This window comes from Saccostrea echinata, unplaced genomic scaffold (assembly GCF_033153115.1).
Source record: "Saccostrea echinata isolate AGI-Se365-2 ecotype Australia unplaced genomic scaffold, CSIRO_AGI_Sech_v1 ptg000009l, whole genome shotgun sequence".
NCBI classification, from domain to species: Eukaryota; Metazoa; Mollusca; class Bivalvia; order Ostreida; family Ostreidae; genus Saccostrea; species Saccostrea echinata.
Window position 1 is genome coordinate 42,556,356 of NW_026889758.1, and position 17,943 is coordinate 42,574,298.

The 17,943-nt window shown below is 33.7% G+C and overlaps 2 protein-coding genes across 2 annotated transcripts; both read left to right on the forward strand.

The window, feature by feature from the left end:
- Nucleotides 1-2,747: 2,747 nt before the first annotated feature.
- On the forward strand, nt 2,748-3,407 carry LOC133182753 (uncharacterized). The gene has a single exon (XM_061317601.1). It carries the CDS (start codon nt 2,748-2,750, stop codon nt 3,405-3,407), a length of 660 nt encoding a protein of 219 aa, XP_061173585.1.
- Nucleotides 3,408-12,481: 9,074 nt separating this feature from the next.
- On the forward strand, nt 12,482-16,086 carry LOC133183754 (uncharacterized). Its single transcript, XM_061318663.1, has 3 exons — nt 12,482-12,759; nt 13,555-13,704; nt 15,691-16,086. The coding sequence occupies exons 1-3, from the start codon at nt 12,528-12,530 to the stop codon at nt 15,897-15,899; spliced, it is 591 nt and encodes a 196-aa protein (XP_061174647.1). The 5' UTR covers nt 12,482-12,527; the 3' UTR covers nt 15,900-16,086.
- The last annotated feature ends 1,857 nt before the right edge of the window (nt 16,087-17,943 follow it).

Consider the following 17,943-nt stretch of genomic DNA (forward strand, 5'->3'; position numbering starts at 1 on the left):
TAGAAAAGAAAGACGGCACCAAACGATTTTGTGTAGATTACCGTTCTCTCAATGGTAAAACGGTAAAAGATGCATACCCATTGCCCCGAATTGATGATTCGCTAGATCGCCTGAGAGGTGCTTCTTGGTTTTGCACTTTGGACCTACACTCAGGTTATTGGCAAGTGGAAATGGAAGAAGCTGATAAACCCAAAACCGCATTTGTGACAAGAAGCGGGTTGTTTCAATTCACAGTCATGCCCTTTGGACTGTGTAACAGTCCAGCCACTTTTGAAAGATTAATGGAGACTGTCCTCGCTGGCTTGAACTTCAAAATCTGTTTAGTATATATTGACGATATAATAGTTTTCGGCAGTACATTTGAGGAGACGCTTAAAAACCTGGAGCAGGTATTTGATAAATTACAAAATGCTGGACTGAAAGTAAAGGCTTCAAAATGCACTTTGTTCAAGAAGGAGGTCTTGTTTCTTGGATACAGAGTTTTAGGTGAAGGAGTGCACACTGATCCCCAGAAAGTAACCGCTGTTAAGAATTGGCCAATACCAATTGATGCCACTGAAGTTCGTTCATTTGTAGGGTTATGCAGCTACTATCGAAGATTTATTGCTGGATTCTCTTCCATAGCTAAGCCTCTGTTTAGGTTAACAGAGAAGGGAAGGGAGTTTAAATGGACCTCAGATTGCCAAGAAGCTTTTGAAAAGCTAAAGAAGTGCTTGGTTACTGCTCCTGTACTAGCACATCCGGACTTCTCCCTGCCTTTTATTCTTGATACTGATGCTAGTCAGCTAGGGCTAGGTGCAGTTCTTTCGCAGGATATTGAAGGTCAGATTAGAGTAATCGCTTATGCTAGTAGGACATTATCTAAGAGTGAACGCAAGTATTGTGTTACAAGAAAAGAGCTCCTAGCTGTTGTTTTTGCTTGCAAACATTTTCGTCATTATCTGTACAGCCATAAAGTAATTGTGCGAACAGACCATAGTGCTTTAAAGTGGCTTATGAATTTCAAAGATCCACAAGGCCAACTAGCAAGATGGATTGAGTTATTGGGCACATATGATCTTGAAATACGCCATAGACCTGGGGCAAAGCATGGAAATGCGGATAGTTTGAGTAGATATCCATGTCGACAATGTGGTTTTGAAGAAGTTGTACAGGACAAAGCATGCGATGTGGACGTTGTACATGCTGTAGATGCAAACCTAAGCCCTGCTAATTCAACATCTGTGGAAGACATCCAGAAACATGATTCAGATCTATTGAAGGTTAGGGAGTGGGTAGAAAAAGGCCAGCGACCGGATTATGCTGACATAAAAAGTGAAAGCAATTTGATTAAGTCCTTGTGGTCACAGTGGAAGTCTTTAGAAATTAAGGACAATTTACTATCTAGAAAATGGGTAGGCGATAGGAAAAGTTGTAATCAGGTTTTGATCCCTTTATCAGAAAGAAGAGAAATCCTTAAGCAGTGTCACGATGTACGCACATCAGGCCACCTTGGTGTTGCAAAAACTTTGGCAAGAATTCGAGAGAAATTCTATTGGCCTGGGTTACAGAGTAACGTTAGGACCTATGTAACAGGATGCCCTCAGTGTCGAAAAAGAAAGACTCGTTCTGCTGGGAAGACATATATGCAGTTGGATCAAACTGGATGCCCAATGGAGCGAGTAGCTACGGATATCATGAGGCCACTTCCTGAAACTGAAAATGGTAATAAGTATATCGTAGTAATCTCTGACTACTTCACTAAGTGGACAGAAGCTTATCCTCTAAAGAACATGGAAGCACAGACTGTGGCTGAAGTTTTAGTGGAACAATTCATAACTAGGTTCGGTGTGCCACAGATTATACACAGTGACCAAGGCAGGCAATATGAAAGCAAACTTTTCGGTGAGGTTTGCAATCTCCTTGGTATACGAAAGACCCGAACCACAGCGTACCATCCTAAGTCCGATGGAATGGTGGAAAGATTCAATAAAACATTGGCTACAATGCTTAGCGCTTACGTGTCTGACCACCAAACAGACTGGGACAGAAACTTGCCTTATGTCCTCATGGCATACCGGTCTTCTCTGCACGATAGTACAGGCTACAGTCCAAAAATGCTAATGCTAGGGCGGGAGGTGGCAACACCTCTAGATATAATGTACGAGTTACCCAGTGGGAAATAAAACCAACTTATGTGCATGATTATGTTTGGAAACTTCGTGAGATTTTGGAAGAGGCACATAGATACACACGCCAAATAAGTAAACAAGCAATGTTGAGGCAAAAGAAGTACCATGATCAGAATGTAGTTGGGAAAAGTTTCAGCGTTAATGATAAGGTTTTAGTATTCTTTCCACAAAGAAGCGTGGGAAGGTCAGCGAAACTTATGAGTTTCTGGTACGGTCCATATACAATAATAGAGAAACACACTGATGTTACATACAAAATCAGCAAAGATGGCACTGCAAATACCCTCATTGTACATGTAGATAGGTTGAGACCTTATGGGACTCAGGTTCTTAGTAATGAAGCGGATAGTACTGACAAAGAACAAATGGAAATGGAAAATGACTGTGATGAACCACAGTTAGATTTATTGGGGAACTCGGAACTAAATGAGTTAGAACTAGAATACTCTAGGCGAAGGCAATGCAAACGCCCTGCACGGCACTCAGATTATGAATTCAATTATGTATTATAAACTTAATATGTTTTGCTACTTCACACAAGTTACTTTATTTTTATTTAGATCCAGAAAGATCAAGATGCCGTTGACTAAGACTACACCCCGGAAACCGGGATTCTTGTGTTCAATATGCTTACTTCGCCTTCCCTCTCAGGACGAGTGGCGTAGCCATCTTTTGGCTTGTGGCATGGCTGACATCAACAAAAGGAAGTTTGAGTGTGAGATGTGTGAGCAGGCTTTCAGTAAGAAAACCGTGCTAACAAGACACATGAATAGAGTGCACTCCTGGAAAGAGTCAGAAGAAACAGTAGAGTCAGTGCCAGTGGAAAAATCTCCAAGAAAGTCTCCTGAACGTGCAGAGGAGGATTGGCAGGAAGATCCGGGAGAGCTTATTTTCGAGGAGACTGATTTAGAGGTTGGAAGGACACATAGAAAGAGGACTGCTCCATGTCTACCAGGAGTGAAAAGACGAGCTGTAGTTACCAGAGATTTATCTGAGGCTGAAACAGACGGTGAGCAAAGGAGCAACGCGACAGCTACTCAAAAGGTGTCCTCAGATATCCAGCACTGTCCTTGCTGTAAAGGGAACTGTGTAACAACTGACGTCGGGACACAGACAGAGCTAAAGGTGGATACAGCCAGGAACAAGAGTCACCAGAAAACAATACGTGTTCTAAAGAAGTATCAGAAGGATGGTGAATCAGTAGAAAGACTAGAAGAAGACATTTGGTTTGACTGAGCAATCTAAATGATATGTATATTGTGATTCTATGCAGTTACTGCTTGTTAACTTAATTTTGGTGCATGTGTTAAAAAGGGCCTTTTGTAATAACAGTTTCTTATAACGTGTTTCTTGAATACAAGATAGTTTCAGGATATGTTAAAAAAAAAAAAAAAAAAAAAAAAAAAAAAAAAAAAAAAAAAACCTTAGTTTTGAATCAAATCACATGCGAGACGCATGATATCAGAGGCGTGGGTAATGTAATGGTAAAGGGACATTTAAATAAACGCACTGAAGACCTCAAATAATGGAATGACCTGACTTCCCTTGGCATAGACTAGCCCAAGGGTATATAAAGCGAAGCTTTGGGGAAGTCAGGCATTCAGAAGTTAGCTGAAGAAGCCGACAGCTGAATCAGAAGCGGCAAAAGAGTAATTAAATAAAGAAGTAGTAAGGGTAAGAATAGAAGCCATAGAATAGAAGCACCAGTGGTAAGTAATCCTAGGGAATTGATGTTAAGTTCTGGGTGTAGGAAATCTGAAGAAGATTGATACACCCAGTTCTTTCCTATCAATAGGAACCTTGGAGGAGAAACACGGTGCAAGAAGCATACCCAGTCCCCGTCTCTAGATAAGAGGAAAAATTTTTAATACTGTGTGATTTACCCTCAGACAGAGCAGTCTTATCAATCATTGTAATTATAAACTCAGACAGAGTAAGAGGAAAACTTAGTATATATATATATCCCTTGTAAGAACCCAATCATACACGTTACACTATGGGTTAAAAAAAATTATTACTGAAACAAGTGCCTGTGGTAAACACTAACAGATAAAGTCGCTCCTCTACTTAGACCTATCATGTGTTTTAAAGAAAATCCACACCAAGACGAATCGTTAAATATTCAGGCGTAACCCGCTAATTTAAAGAAGTAGTCAATATTGCAGCATTATTTCTTTATGTTAATTTTTTTCAATGCATCATTGCTCAAAAGTATACCTAGATGAATTGATTTGATCAACGAAATAATTAATGCAGCAGTTCCATAGTTTAAAAAAAAATAATTGCAGCAAACGGATTATTGAAGGGGACTATTGTTGTCGAAGAAGTTATTGTACATTAACAATGAAACCAAAAGCAATACAGCCGAGACACATATAATGAAACTACTCCATGGTTCTTCAAATACAACGAGCACATTTCTCAAGCATTGCTTGAAAACATGGGCTTTCTAATTTAAAAATAAATCAATTTCCTTATTATCAGTTTTGGTATGAAGGCACTAAACACTCATCACTACACAAGAGAAATATGAAAAACAAAAGGAACCTTGGAAATTTTACTATTTTATGAATTAGAAAATGTTCTTTTCATCATGACTGACAACTACACATAACTCAGCAAATGTTCTAAAGTGATATCTCGGCCACGATATCTACATCTAATTACTCAGTGGACTAACCTTTCAGATAGAATCTAAATTAATATTATATAATGCACGCCAAAAATCACAAAAATGAGCAAAATATAGTTTTATAAACTAAGTTTCTTGTAGCTAAACTGTTACAGAGCAAGTGAAACTATAGTGTAATTTACAGATTATGATTGATAAACCAAGTTATCAGTCTATATTTTCATCCACTGAAATTTCTTCTTTCCTTTATCAATTTTTTGCTTCTAAACTATAAAAGCAAAGTATTCTAATTTTTGTTAGTTCCGGTGTGTTAAAGTCATCGTAACTCCAAATATGGAAGTAGCGCTAAAATAAACTTTTTTCATGCTTCTTCCATCTATGTAACTTAGCTTGACAGTTCGATATTTTACATACTTACACTCACTTTTATGTATAATTAAAAAAAGGGATATAAATGCGAGCGAAGTTTTCGTTGTTGTGTTATACGGGTTTTGAAGGTTTAATAAATTACAAAGAGGGTTATGTAATGTTGCAACTTCATATCCCATATAGAACAACAAAGAAAGTTTTATTGTTTCACAGGCAACAACAACAACAACAACAACAACAATAATAATAATAATATAAAATAATAATAATAATAATAATAATAATAATAAAATAATAATAAATTTCAAATTAAAAAAATAATTTAAAAAAAAATACATTCTTAGTTATTTAAAAAAAAGTGCAATTACCGTCTAAATTACGTAGTGTAGTTTACTTCTAATTATTTCAAAGCGCTTAGTGAAAAAAAAATCATCGCATTCTCTGCATGATAGAAACTTAAAAAGGATTTCTTTTTAATATAAATTAATAGTTAAGGTTACAAAATATTTGACTTAACAAGATTTAAATCATTATTTGAACATCTCATTCTTAAATGGTTAACTATTGTAAGCGGACAATAAATATGAATAAATGTTGATTCTCTTTTATGTACATGTAGGAACGTGACGAAGTAGGGGTTGTGAAGTACAAACTTGTTTTAATAAATATTCATTGACTTCGATTCAAGATTTTGTAAAATAAGCTGACCTTGAAAATCATGTGTGGGTGAGACTTGTACTTTAACATTAAAAAAAAAAAAAAAAAAAAAAAAATCAATTCATCAAGAATGCACCGGTTCAGTATACATTTCATTGATTCCATTACTCATTTTCATTTCCCACTTAAAATCTTAAGAAATTCAATATTGATATATCAGTACTGATGATTTGTTGCTAGACACCACCGTTATGGTTTTTTTTCCTTTTACATAAAACGCACTTGATTAGTTTTATTTGACGTTCAAAAGAAATCATTGATACTCTGTGTCTCTTGCGTAGAAGGCGTGTTCTCCTTATTCTAGGTGTGTTTGTTCAGGAGGCGGTTCCATAAATTTGCTCTTCAAATTTTTTAACGTAGAAGTGGCTGGCTGGTAACTAGTTTGACTTGACCTTGTTTGTGTTTACCTCTTACGTTGCGATGTGCTGAAGCAACAGTAAACTATTGATATGGAACGTTGTAAATCGTAAATGGCATAGTAAACATTCTTTTATGTATAAATGGCTAAAAATTAGGTTGCATGTGGTGTTCTGTAGTAGTTTTAATAGACATTTGTAAAGATCAATAATCAACAAGTATGTGAGATCAAACATTTTACTTTGAATTCAATTTGGTTATTTTTGTGTCTTGTGAATCAAAATAATTTCAAATAATCCACTAAAATGAAAGAAAAAGAACTTTTAATTTTTATTTTGAAAAATCTGAAGTATTTTACAGATTTATGAAAACTTAAAGTATAATCATCCATATATGGCATACGAATAGTTTAATCCAACTTTTATTAAACTTTTTGCAAGGTCACAAAGCTGTAAACGACTAAGGTGACATTTACACAGAGAACTTTAAGTGCATGATAGTACCTGTTCAAAAATGGGAGAAAATTGTATGTTAAGTTCTGTTGAGCAGGACTGAGTGATATATAAATGTTTATTAAATGTATGCCCAAACACTGATATTGACAAGTTAAAGAGGTCTTTCTTTTGCTTTATTTTCTCTTTTGTTTGTTTCTAAGGACGATTAATATGCATGCACATAATGCAATTGACAACACATTGTTGTGGAGACGCTATTGAATTTTGAACAATCTAAAACGTTTGCACTTAGAAATAATTGATAGCAGATTATGTCGATTCAAATGAAATAAAAAGTGCACATGAACCACTTTTGAGAAAACTAATGAAAAAATATTCAATAGCAGAATTACCACAGTTTAGAATTATTATGCATGTACGTAGTTTTCAAAAAGAACAAACATACGAAGAAAAGAAATTGCCATTGTACTCAACACAATATAGACTGATATCTATCACTTATTATAGTAACTAGTGGATTCATGAAAGAACCTGACGGTATCGCACCTTTTTTTTTGGGGGGGGGGGGTCTACAAAAAATCATTTATTTTTTGACCCAAAAAATTATTTTTAAAAATGTGATACAATCTTTCGTTTTCTATAAAAATCAGCTAAAAAGAACGATAAAAAAAGCCGTTTCCTTTCAAATTTAATTTTTTTGTAAGCTTTATACTTTGTTGTGGGAGTGAAAGCTTCCACTAAACCCCTCACGAGACACAAATCTAATGATGAACCTCGTAGAAACTTGAAATAATTGGCACTTTTCATGGATGACACCCTTCAATAAACCTCCTATAGGACTGCTAATTTGCTACATATGAATTAACGTATTAAAAAAAAAAACCTGTGTTTCTCTCGTATTAACTTCTTGTTTTGTATCTTTAGATGAATACTTCATCATATGTAAAAATTAAAAAAAATCTAGTTATTAAAATATTTATTCCTTCAAAATTTAAGAAAAATAGAAGAAATTCTGGTTTAACATTATTTATTTAGTTATATTATTTATTTCAGTTTGGTAGTATCACCTGATAGACCCCATGTGTATCATCTTTTTATGCAAAAGGAATTTTTTTTTTCATTTTGCCAATTTTGAGATGACTACTTCTATTTCAAATAGAAGTAGTCATCACAAAACTGGCAAAATATTTTTTTTTTTAATTCTTTTATATTTTATATGTAAAAACATAATGACATTGACCTGACCTTGCTCCTAAAGTAAAACGGTCATATTTAATCTGATAATTACATAATGATATTGTCTTACTGAATCTGTGAAAATTTCATTAATTTTTTTAAAACAACTGTACAATAAAGTTGAGAAGAACCCCTCCTTAAAATTGAACACTCCCAGAAAGTTATACACACTTGTAAGACTACCCGCTACAGATTAAGGCTCCTAAGGGACTGTATACTCTAAAGGAACGTTCATAAAGGATACTCCTTTTTAAAGGAATACACCTCAAGGATACAATGTCTTAAACTCTTTTCTATTTTAAAAATAATAACAGAGAGGTTTAGAACTTAATGATTTTCTTTTCCCTACCTCTTAAACCCATAAAAACATATTTCAGCTCTCGTGGAAAGTAAAATTCTATACTGGCATCGATCGGATAAATACGCGAGGTAAAAAGTCAAAGCAAGGTTTATAAGACGATGTGGGACGAGCTATAAAGTATCAATATATTTATTCAGTATTGGGCCTATTGAAAATGGATGAAACCTTTGAAAATCTCTTTACTCTTGGGTATCTAGCATGCAACTTTTTTGCATGAAGTTATGCATCTCTTTTATTAAGAGAAATGAGTCAAAATTCATGACAACTTAGTGAAGAGTTCCGACTCTTTAAATAAAATTACATCTAAACACTGACGGTACATTTTGTCGCCCTGTACGTGCATGTATTGTCGACGGCGAAAATATGTTCCTTTATCATATACTTAGTAGTAAATACACCGATTCTGCACTCTGCGATACGGGTGACGTCACAATACCCCATATCAGGGATCAGTCCAAAAATATCACGTATAGGACCGGTGTGCAAAAATCCATATCAAACCGGAAGTAACGTTTGTATAAAGTTTAAAAGTCAAATTACTTTATTTTATTTAAATATACATGTAAAATAATCTTTTGATAACATTTGTGGACTTATTTTTTTTTTCAAATACCTAAAATTGGCTCTATTAGAATTCAAAGAAATAGTTCATAAAGATGCACGAAACATTCTTCAATGACTTTATGTGAACTCGCATATTAAGTATTTTAAATATATGATAAATAGAATACTACATACTGAAATCCGTATCATATGTCATATCAGCCCTCGAGCCTTCGGCCCTCCGGCTAATATGGGGTCACTCGGGCTGATATGACATATGATATGGATTTTAATATGTAATATTCTCTATATGTTCACTGCACATATTGTCGATTGATACCAGCGACAGTATGTGCCGAGGGGAGCCTTTTTTTCTCCTTTCAGAATGGGTGACAAAATATACCTTACATATCGGAACAGTTGTCGTTGACAATATTTGCTGCGAACAATTTGCACATTTGGTGACAGAGAAGCTTTGGAGAAAGTTTTATTGCAATCGGACAGATAGATATTCTTGGTATTTATTTCATCATTCTCCTCGTTCACATTGCAACTTGTGTTTTAGATATACAATTATTGCTGTTTTTGAGGTCAATGCAATGATATGGCCACCCGAAGAGTACAATATTCACCGAGTCCGAAGGGCGAGGTGAATATTGTACTTAGAAGGTGGTTAATCATCGTATTGATTGAAAAAAAAATCCATAATTGTTTTATTATATAAATCATTGATTAAATGATACGAACTCGTTAAGCAGTTCACGCCATCTTACTTTTTTTTTTCAACATTTGCTGAAGTCCTAGCGAAAGGCAATGAGAGAAGCGGTGTTAAAATAAACAAAAGTTGTGTTAATTTGGAAGTTTTAAAATCTATTTTAGGTGTGATGTAAAAAAAGTAATTAAATTTCAGGCACGTAGGATCGATTTTGACAGGGGAGATTATAAGGAAAAAATTTACGAATTAACTTGAAAAAAATCTTTCATTTGTCCCCCAACCTCCCAACCCCCAAAAGAAGAGAATTCTCTGAACTCCAAATTTTATTTGGGATATGTATTAGGGTCCATTAACTGGGGGAAGGAGACGCAACCAGCCTTTCAAGGAACATTTTAATACTAAATTTAAAGTAAAATCCTACATTCAGAAAAAAGAGGCAACCCCCCGTACCCTCCCAGCCCCCGATTCCATGTACCTGAATGTTGGAAGTGGGTGCAAGTTAAATAACTTTCCAGAACTGTTTGTTTCAATTTGGAACTCCCCAATCTATTTTTAGTCCAATGTAAAACAAACCAGAAGTCTCTGATGAGACTGTAATTCTACTGGTTTGTATTTTTTATAACAAAGGAAGAGAAAACACTTGCACTTAAAACTATGCAACAGCAATAAATAGATCAATGGTCCTTGGTTAAGTTGCTTTGTGGTAAGATTTATTGCAATCAGATTAAAACTGTAAGAGGAGTAACCTTTTGAAAGAATTTCACGAAAATTTCTATTTTTAGAAAGCATGGCAAGACCGTTCATCAAAATAAAAAAAATATTATAAAATAATGTATCTAAGTGTAGTCTACTTGTGTACAAAGTTATAAAAATCCCATGCAAGTTATACTGAAATCAGACCAAAACTGTAGAAGAAGTAGCATTTTAAAAGAATTTCACAGAAATTTCTATTTTTAGTAACCATGGCAGCACCATTATTCCAAATCAAAAACCGATTCACTAAATTATGTATCTTAGTGTAGTCTACTTGTGTGCCAAGCTATACTGAAATCAGACAAAAGAGTAGTGTTTTAAACGAATTTCACAGATATTTCCATTTTTAGTGACAATGGCAACATTGTTCATCAAAATCAAAAAACCGATGCACTAAATTATAAATCTTAGTGTAGTCTACTTGTGTGGTGTGCCAGGTTATATTGAAATTAGACCAAAACTGTAGGAGGAATAGCGATATAAAGGAATTTCACAGAAATTTCTATTTTAAGTAACCATGGCAACAAGTTCATCGAAATCAAAGACCGATGCACTATAGCCAATTCATGTATCTTAGTGTAGTCTACTTGTGTGCCAAGTTATATTAAATTCAGACCAAAACTGTAGGAAGAGTAGTGTTTCAAAGGAATTTCACAGAAATTACTATATTTAGTAACCAAGGCAACATCGTTCATCAAAATCAAAAACCGATGTACAGAATTATGTATTTTAGTATAGTCTACTTTTGTGCTAAGTTATATTGAAATCAGACCAAAACTGTAGGGGGAGTAGCGTTTTGAAAAATTGTTCACAGACAGACAGACAGACGGACGACAGACACCTTACTATCGCATAAGTTCTTCTGGTCTCTGACCAGTAAAGCTAAAAAATAAATCCCTATGTTCACCTGGAAGGTCACGTGCAGGTGAATATAACGTAATATTTTTTCTACAATGTTGAATATCTGCCAATCAGAGAGATAGGAATAATTCAGTCATATGATAAAGCATTTTATTGCAGGCGCTTCCTTGGAGTAAAGAGATGACAACTGGGCGTTAAAATGTTGATCTGTATTTCAAAGAAGATGCAATTTGTTTATTATCGTGTATACTTACGTGTTTTGAATACAGAGAAACTCAAAGCATGCTTCATGTGAATGCCTAAATGTGATTTACACAACAATAACATTCACAAAACTAAAATTTTACCAGTAACAATAGTTGTGGGACGACAATATGTGCAGTGAGGTTACGCACATACTGTGGCCGCCGACGATAATATGTTCAAGATTTTTTAAAAGTTGGCGACCAATTTCTGCTACTGCATGCAAAGGATATATCACACGAACTGACCCTCCTCCGTTACTCTGAAGTTTCATTAAAATTTTCCAAGCAATGTGCGAGAATTCTTGTGAAGAAATTTAGATGGAACAATAACACAGTCTCCCTGTCTTCGTTCAGGTTGACATAGTTATGAAAGTTATGTTTTGATTACAAGTTGCTGCAGAACAATATTGAATTTGCATGTGGCACACACGTAGCTCGAGTTTAGAGTTGAAAGCTCTTAATAACCAGGTGAGCGTTAAGACCAATAAGCCTCTTCTTCTTGTGAATATTGTAAATATAAAGCAGCAAGCGTTTCCTACACCTATATGGAACAAATTGTTTTGGATTGTAATGTTAACGACAGAGAGAATCTTTAAATTTAGCTTTTTGAAAACATTTGTATTGTAAAATATGATGAAGTACACTTGAAGTCTGAAATCCGTACAGACATTATGCCCTAATTTTGGATAGACTCTCAAAATTGTGTTATAATACAGCAAATTTTCCAAACAACATTTGATTCTCTTAATGTTCAGGTTTAACACGCATGTTAAAATATATAGAAACTATATTTTAAATCATGTTGAAGATTTTTTTCTCGTGAATAGCGAGAAAAATGCATTGACTTTGATGTTAATAAAATATGCAAAGTAGACCAGGACATGGATTCAAAAGGCGTTAAACCCCCCTAACCACATTTCGTTATTCGATTGTGTCTTTAAGCAGCGTATCTTACCAAACAGGCATTCGAAGAGACAAACACACAACATCTGTTGATAGCAACCATAATTTATATAAATCCCTTCGCCTCGGCATAAATATCGACCAAGTCCATGTTGGAGAGACTGATCAGATAGTTAACGAATCACATTACATAAAATATCCAACAAAAAATGGGACTTCTTGACGAATTTAAATCAGCTAGCATATTTGGAAAAATAGTTTTTATTTTGCTTTTTCTTGCTAGTTTTTGCATTATAATTGCGTTCACTTGTACGGGATGGGGGGAAAGCAACGAGACGTATGGAGGCGGCTACAAAGTGCACTGGGGGTTGTGGCGTATATGTAGCAATAAGGAATTTACAAGTTCTTCTGTGTGTACTGATGTTAGTGGATGGGCAAATGGTAAGTTTACTATATCATGCAATTTAAAAAAAATTGATTTATTTATTTTTTCTATTAAAATGATATTGAATTAGAAATAAATGAATGAATAAATAAGTAAAAACAAATTTCGACTTTCTTACTGTTCAAGGATGGAAATGAGAAACATTTAATAATACTTTAATTATACAAGTTTCAAAGGAAAAAAAATCTATTGAAATACCAGATTACCCCCTCCCCCCCCTCCCCTAAAAAAGAAGACATTTGATTTAACAAATAGAAAGAGCTGTGTATAATACATAACAATATATATCATTTACGGAATGAATGGATCCAACCCTTACAATTTATAAATAAGTATCTACTTTCAACTTAGTAGCTCGGGGGATTTATGACAAACATGCAGTTATTTGCTCAACTGTTTACACTGTCCTGAGTACACAGACATTTTAAAATACATTGCATGTTCCTCCGTACTTTATTCATCTGTTTTCGGTAGATTTTAAGAAATGTGTTGATTTTCACGCCGACATTAACCATGCACATCAGTGAAACAGTGTAAGCCTTAATTGCTTTGCAAATCAATAAAACAAAATTACCATTTTTTATGTAGAACAAGACTCAATCCGAAGATATCAATAATGTAATTTGTGAAGTAAACTTGCAAATCGATTGGATTATTTTATGACATTGCAGAAAAAAAAAATCGTTCATATTTTACTTAGCCATGAATTAACATGAGAAAATTGATGTTAATTTTTTTTTTTAATATTTTTTAAAATAAAAAAGTAAATATCACTCAATTTTATTTTTCAGACTGGTATGCGTTTACTCAGGCTGCGAGCTGCTTTGGTTTCTTTGGTATACTAGTAGCCTTCTTTTTAGTCATTCTCTATCTGTTTGTTGGCAAATGTAAGGGCAATGGAGAAGTAGCAACGGGGGCGGCCATCTTGTGCCTAGTGACAGGTAAGCCTAATCTTCTATATAACTTTGTTCTTATAGGGTTTTCGTAAACCCCAGAGAGTAGTCTGTTGTTGTCATCCCTAGCATCGACTATCGATACCATATAAAGGATCCTTTCGTGCCACTAACATTTACTGCAACAAACAAGTTCATTAAACCTCATAGTTTTACAGAAAATTAAAAAAAACAGGCATTGATAATTTGATAGAATGGTTCATAGTGATTTTTATATAAAGTGACTTTAGATCTATCATTGGAACATAGGTAAGATGTTTACTCTTTTAAATTGTCCCATCGAAGAGACTTCTAAAGCGATGGCTTTAAAAAGATGAATTATGAGATTACTGTTATCTTGAGTCCATAGTGATGCCATTCATCTTAAACGTGAATTTAAATATTCAATTTAAGCACTTTGTAGACCTCATTTTATAGGTCAGATGTATTGATAATATGTTAATATTTATAAAGGGTAAAACTCTTTGTGTGCCCCTTATGCTCTCAGATAGATAGCATAAACATATGATGTGAAAATTGTATATTAAATTTTAGTTTCTATATGACATAATAATATGTTGGGATGGGATTCAATACTAGCACATTCCTCATCCTTCTTGGATTGAATGGAAGGCTGAATGGGTGGAATGGAATTGTTCAATAATGGCATATTTCACGTATTGTTTAATTTCTCGTCAGATCGATCTCTTAATAGATAAATAAATAATTTTATCTCTATCATGTATATAAAAAACATGTAAATACATGTCAAATACATGGCTGTCGCCAGATGTCTGGAAAAGGGGTGTGCGAACGAGGGTGGGAGGGGTGCTCTCTCCTTTCAACCAAAAATTTTTGAATAACTGGTTACCATTTTGTTGTGATCTGGTGCATTCTTTAATTTAATTTTTCAGATATTAAAGAAACAGAGTCTAGCACTGTAGCAGCATTACTTTACATATGAATAATGAATTTGTTTTTAAAATGACATTTCTTGTGTTCTTTTTAAAAGGGGATGCGATTGCACACAACCCGCTCCCGTTCCGACGGCGACCGACAGGAAGACTTACTTGTCAAATTGCCGTTTACTTATTCAAGTCATTTGCATATTTTGCTCATTTCCCCCAATGTTAACAAACTCAAGTCATAATATGTTCCTCCTCCCCCTCCTTTTTACATAAGGAGGTTGTTCAATTTTATCAAATTCATTGGCGAGCGAAATCAGTAACGGACTTGTTTTGAAAATACAATTCTTATCTAATGTGTTATTATTTTTTTGCCCAATTTGGATCGCATTTAGCGACAGAAACATCATTTCGCTATCATTGAGAGAAATATCATAGTTCTGATTGTAGTAAATCATGCATTCTAAGTTTTAAGATTTAATTCTCAGGAACGATATAAAACATTTTGCCTTTTTTTCCTTTTACGATGATAATGTATCAGATATCATAATATGAGGGAAGACGTTGAGGATCTTAAATTTTTATCATCTAATTGGAATTTTTAAAGACCAAAACCGTTTTCTTTTCTTTTTCATTCAGTAATATATTTTTGATACAATATTAAGTCACACACGTAAAACTATAATATAAATATCAACATATATTCTTTTAAAGGCATTTTTCATGCCATCCACATTACATGACCTGCCAATTTAAGCTGAAAACTTACAAATTATTTTGACTATTATTACAAAACATTTTGACATTGTTTTGTTTGCTTTTAATGTATTACAAAAATCAATTTTAATTTTCTTTAAACAAATTTAAGGGCAAAAATGTGTACTTTACCAAAATTTCTTATCCCCCTCCCCCCCCCCCCCAAAAAAAAAACAGACCTTGAACTGACCTTGATAAAAATTCAAGGTCTGATTTTTTGAATGTAGACAAATGTCATGAACTAGAACTCAGATAATTTTAAGAATTGATTATAAAAATAGTTGAATTAGAGTTCATTCTTAATAATATATTTTTAAAAACTTTTGTTTTACAGGGGTTATCCTACTAGTGGGCTGTATTGTTTTCGGAGCAGAATTTGACGACGTCTATTATGATCGCCAGGTCGGGGCCAACTCAAGGTGGGAATTTTGGTTGTCCTACTCTTTTGGTCTGGCCATCGTCGCATCTCTACTAGAAATCGTCTCCGGAGTTCTTTTGATTTTGGAATGTAAAAAAGGAGGTGGCACATCCGCTTCCGGTTAGATAGACTGTTGACATTTATTTAATGTAGATTTATGAGACTTGTTAGAACGACGACTTTCCAGTTGTAGGAAAAATTTTTGCTTGCTGAAAAAATTTGCCTTATACATTGTATGATAATTATATTTTACACAGTATTTTTCCTTAATTTATTTTTGTATGTACTTTTTTAATTCATTGTATTTGTCAAGATGCATTGAACTTTTTGAAACATTATTAAAAAATTCTTCTATTTTTTGGAAACAGTGATTGAAGACGTCTTTATTAACTGAATTTAAATCTTAAAAATTTAAGATAGAGGGGGTGGGGTGGAGGAGATGGGTGGTGGTGGTGACCCATACCCACTCATGAAAAAAAAAAAAAGAGGAGGTTGTTGCGACACAGTCTTATCTCATAACAAACCGCTTTCTTTATATATACCGGTATATATATATATATATATATATATATATATATATATATATATATATATATATATATATATATATATATATATATATAACTTTGTCAGCTTACAATGTAGGAGGGGTAACACTGAAAATTCAAAAAGAAAAAAAGAAAGGGGATCCGTATTGAATATTAAAAAAAAAAACCCTTGAAGTACGTCGTTACTTTCCTCCAAAGCTTATATGGTAGCTGTTGTAGGAGTTTTAATGCCAAGCTAATGATCAGCCCTTGGTAGAATGCCAAAATTCTTAAATAAAAGTACATTGAAAGTAATTGATCCCTCATTTTATTTAGGGTTTGAGTGTTATTTTCAACAGAATGTTGTTCTTTAGTTAACATTATATGAGTCTCTAAGAACTTCTGCTTTCTGTAAGAAATTAACTTATATCACTTATAATTCATTGACATTTTCTGTTAGCTCTTTTAAATAATACTTGGCCAATACCGATAGTACTTTTTAAATATACAAATCATAAAGTGGGCATTTCAAACGGTGGTGATCATCTTCAAAGTGTTAAAAGTTATATAATATTCCTTCCGTTGTAGAAAATGTTAAAACCAAATAACAAGAGAGATAACTACGATCTATCTATGCTATATAATGTTAAGTCATTCATTTTAAGTCAGAGAAGGTCTCCATTGTATCATGTTATTAACTAGTTTTTCTTATTTTTTCATTTATAAATTTCGAGTTATATAAAGTTTTATATAAAGCCCCCTTTATCTTTCCAGAGGAAAAATGTACACTATTTGGGCTTGTATATACTCCCATCAATCTCAATACTGCACCCCATTAAAAAATCTTGACATTTTCGATAGAAGAGAATTCTTTGATCTATACATAACATAAAAAAGTGTGCGCAACAGGAAATTGGATGAAATTTATGGAGGTCAACACATGTACCAGTGTCTGATAAATACTGCCTCAGTAATACTGTCAAACTCTGACTACACCTCTAGAATTTATAGAGGTCCGTGTTTTATGCAATGTTCACAGATTCTTATTGACGTATATATGTTTTTTTTGAGATCGATCATTGTAAAATTGTTATTTTCACCAATTTCATCGTAATAACGAGAAAACTATCCATTTGTTATAACGAGATACATGTACAATGGTTTGCATTGAAATGGTAAAACTTTCCGTTTGAATGGAATTCTTTTGAACGTTGGTTGTTACAGTACATAATGACACACCCATTTCTTCACAAAAGAGAAAATTTTCTCGCATGCTTCATTCGAATACCTGTAGAAAAGTATGGAACGCCATAGCTGCCTGAAGGTCATTTTCATTTTATATGAGGTGGTATAACCTTTATGTGAAGTGGTTAAGTCATTATATATAGTGGTAAAATCATTATATTCAATGAAAACTTTATTATATGCAGTGGTTTTATCTTTATATACAGTGATAAAATCATTATATTCATTGATGACTTTATTATATGCAGTGGTTTTATCATTATATTCAGTGGCAATGTCATTATATGTAGTGGTTAAATAATGTAATGAAGTGATAGTACCGTTACATTATGCTGTAAAATCATTATATGCAGTGGTTTTTCCATTATATACATTACTGATATCTTTCTGTGATGTG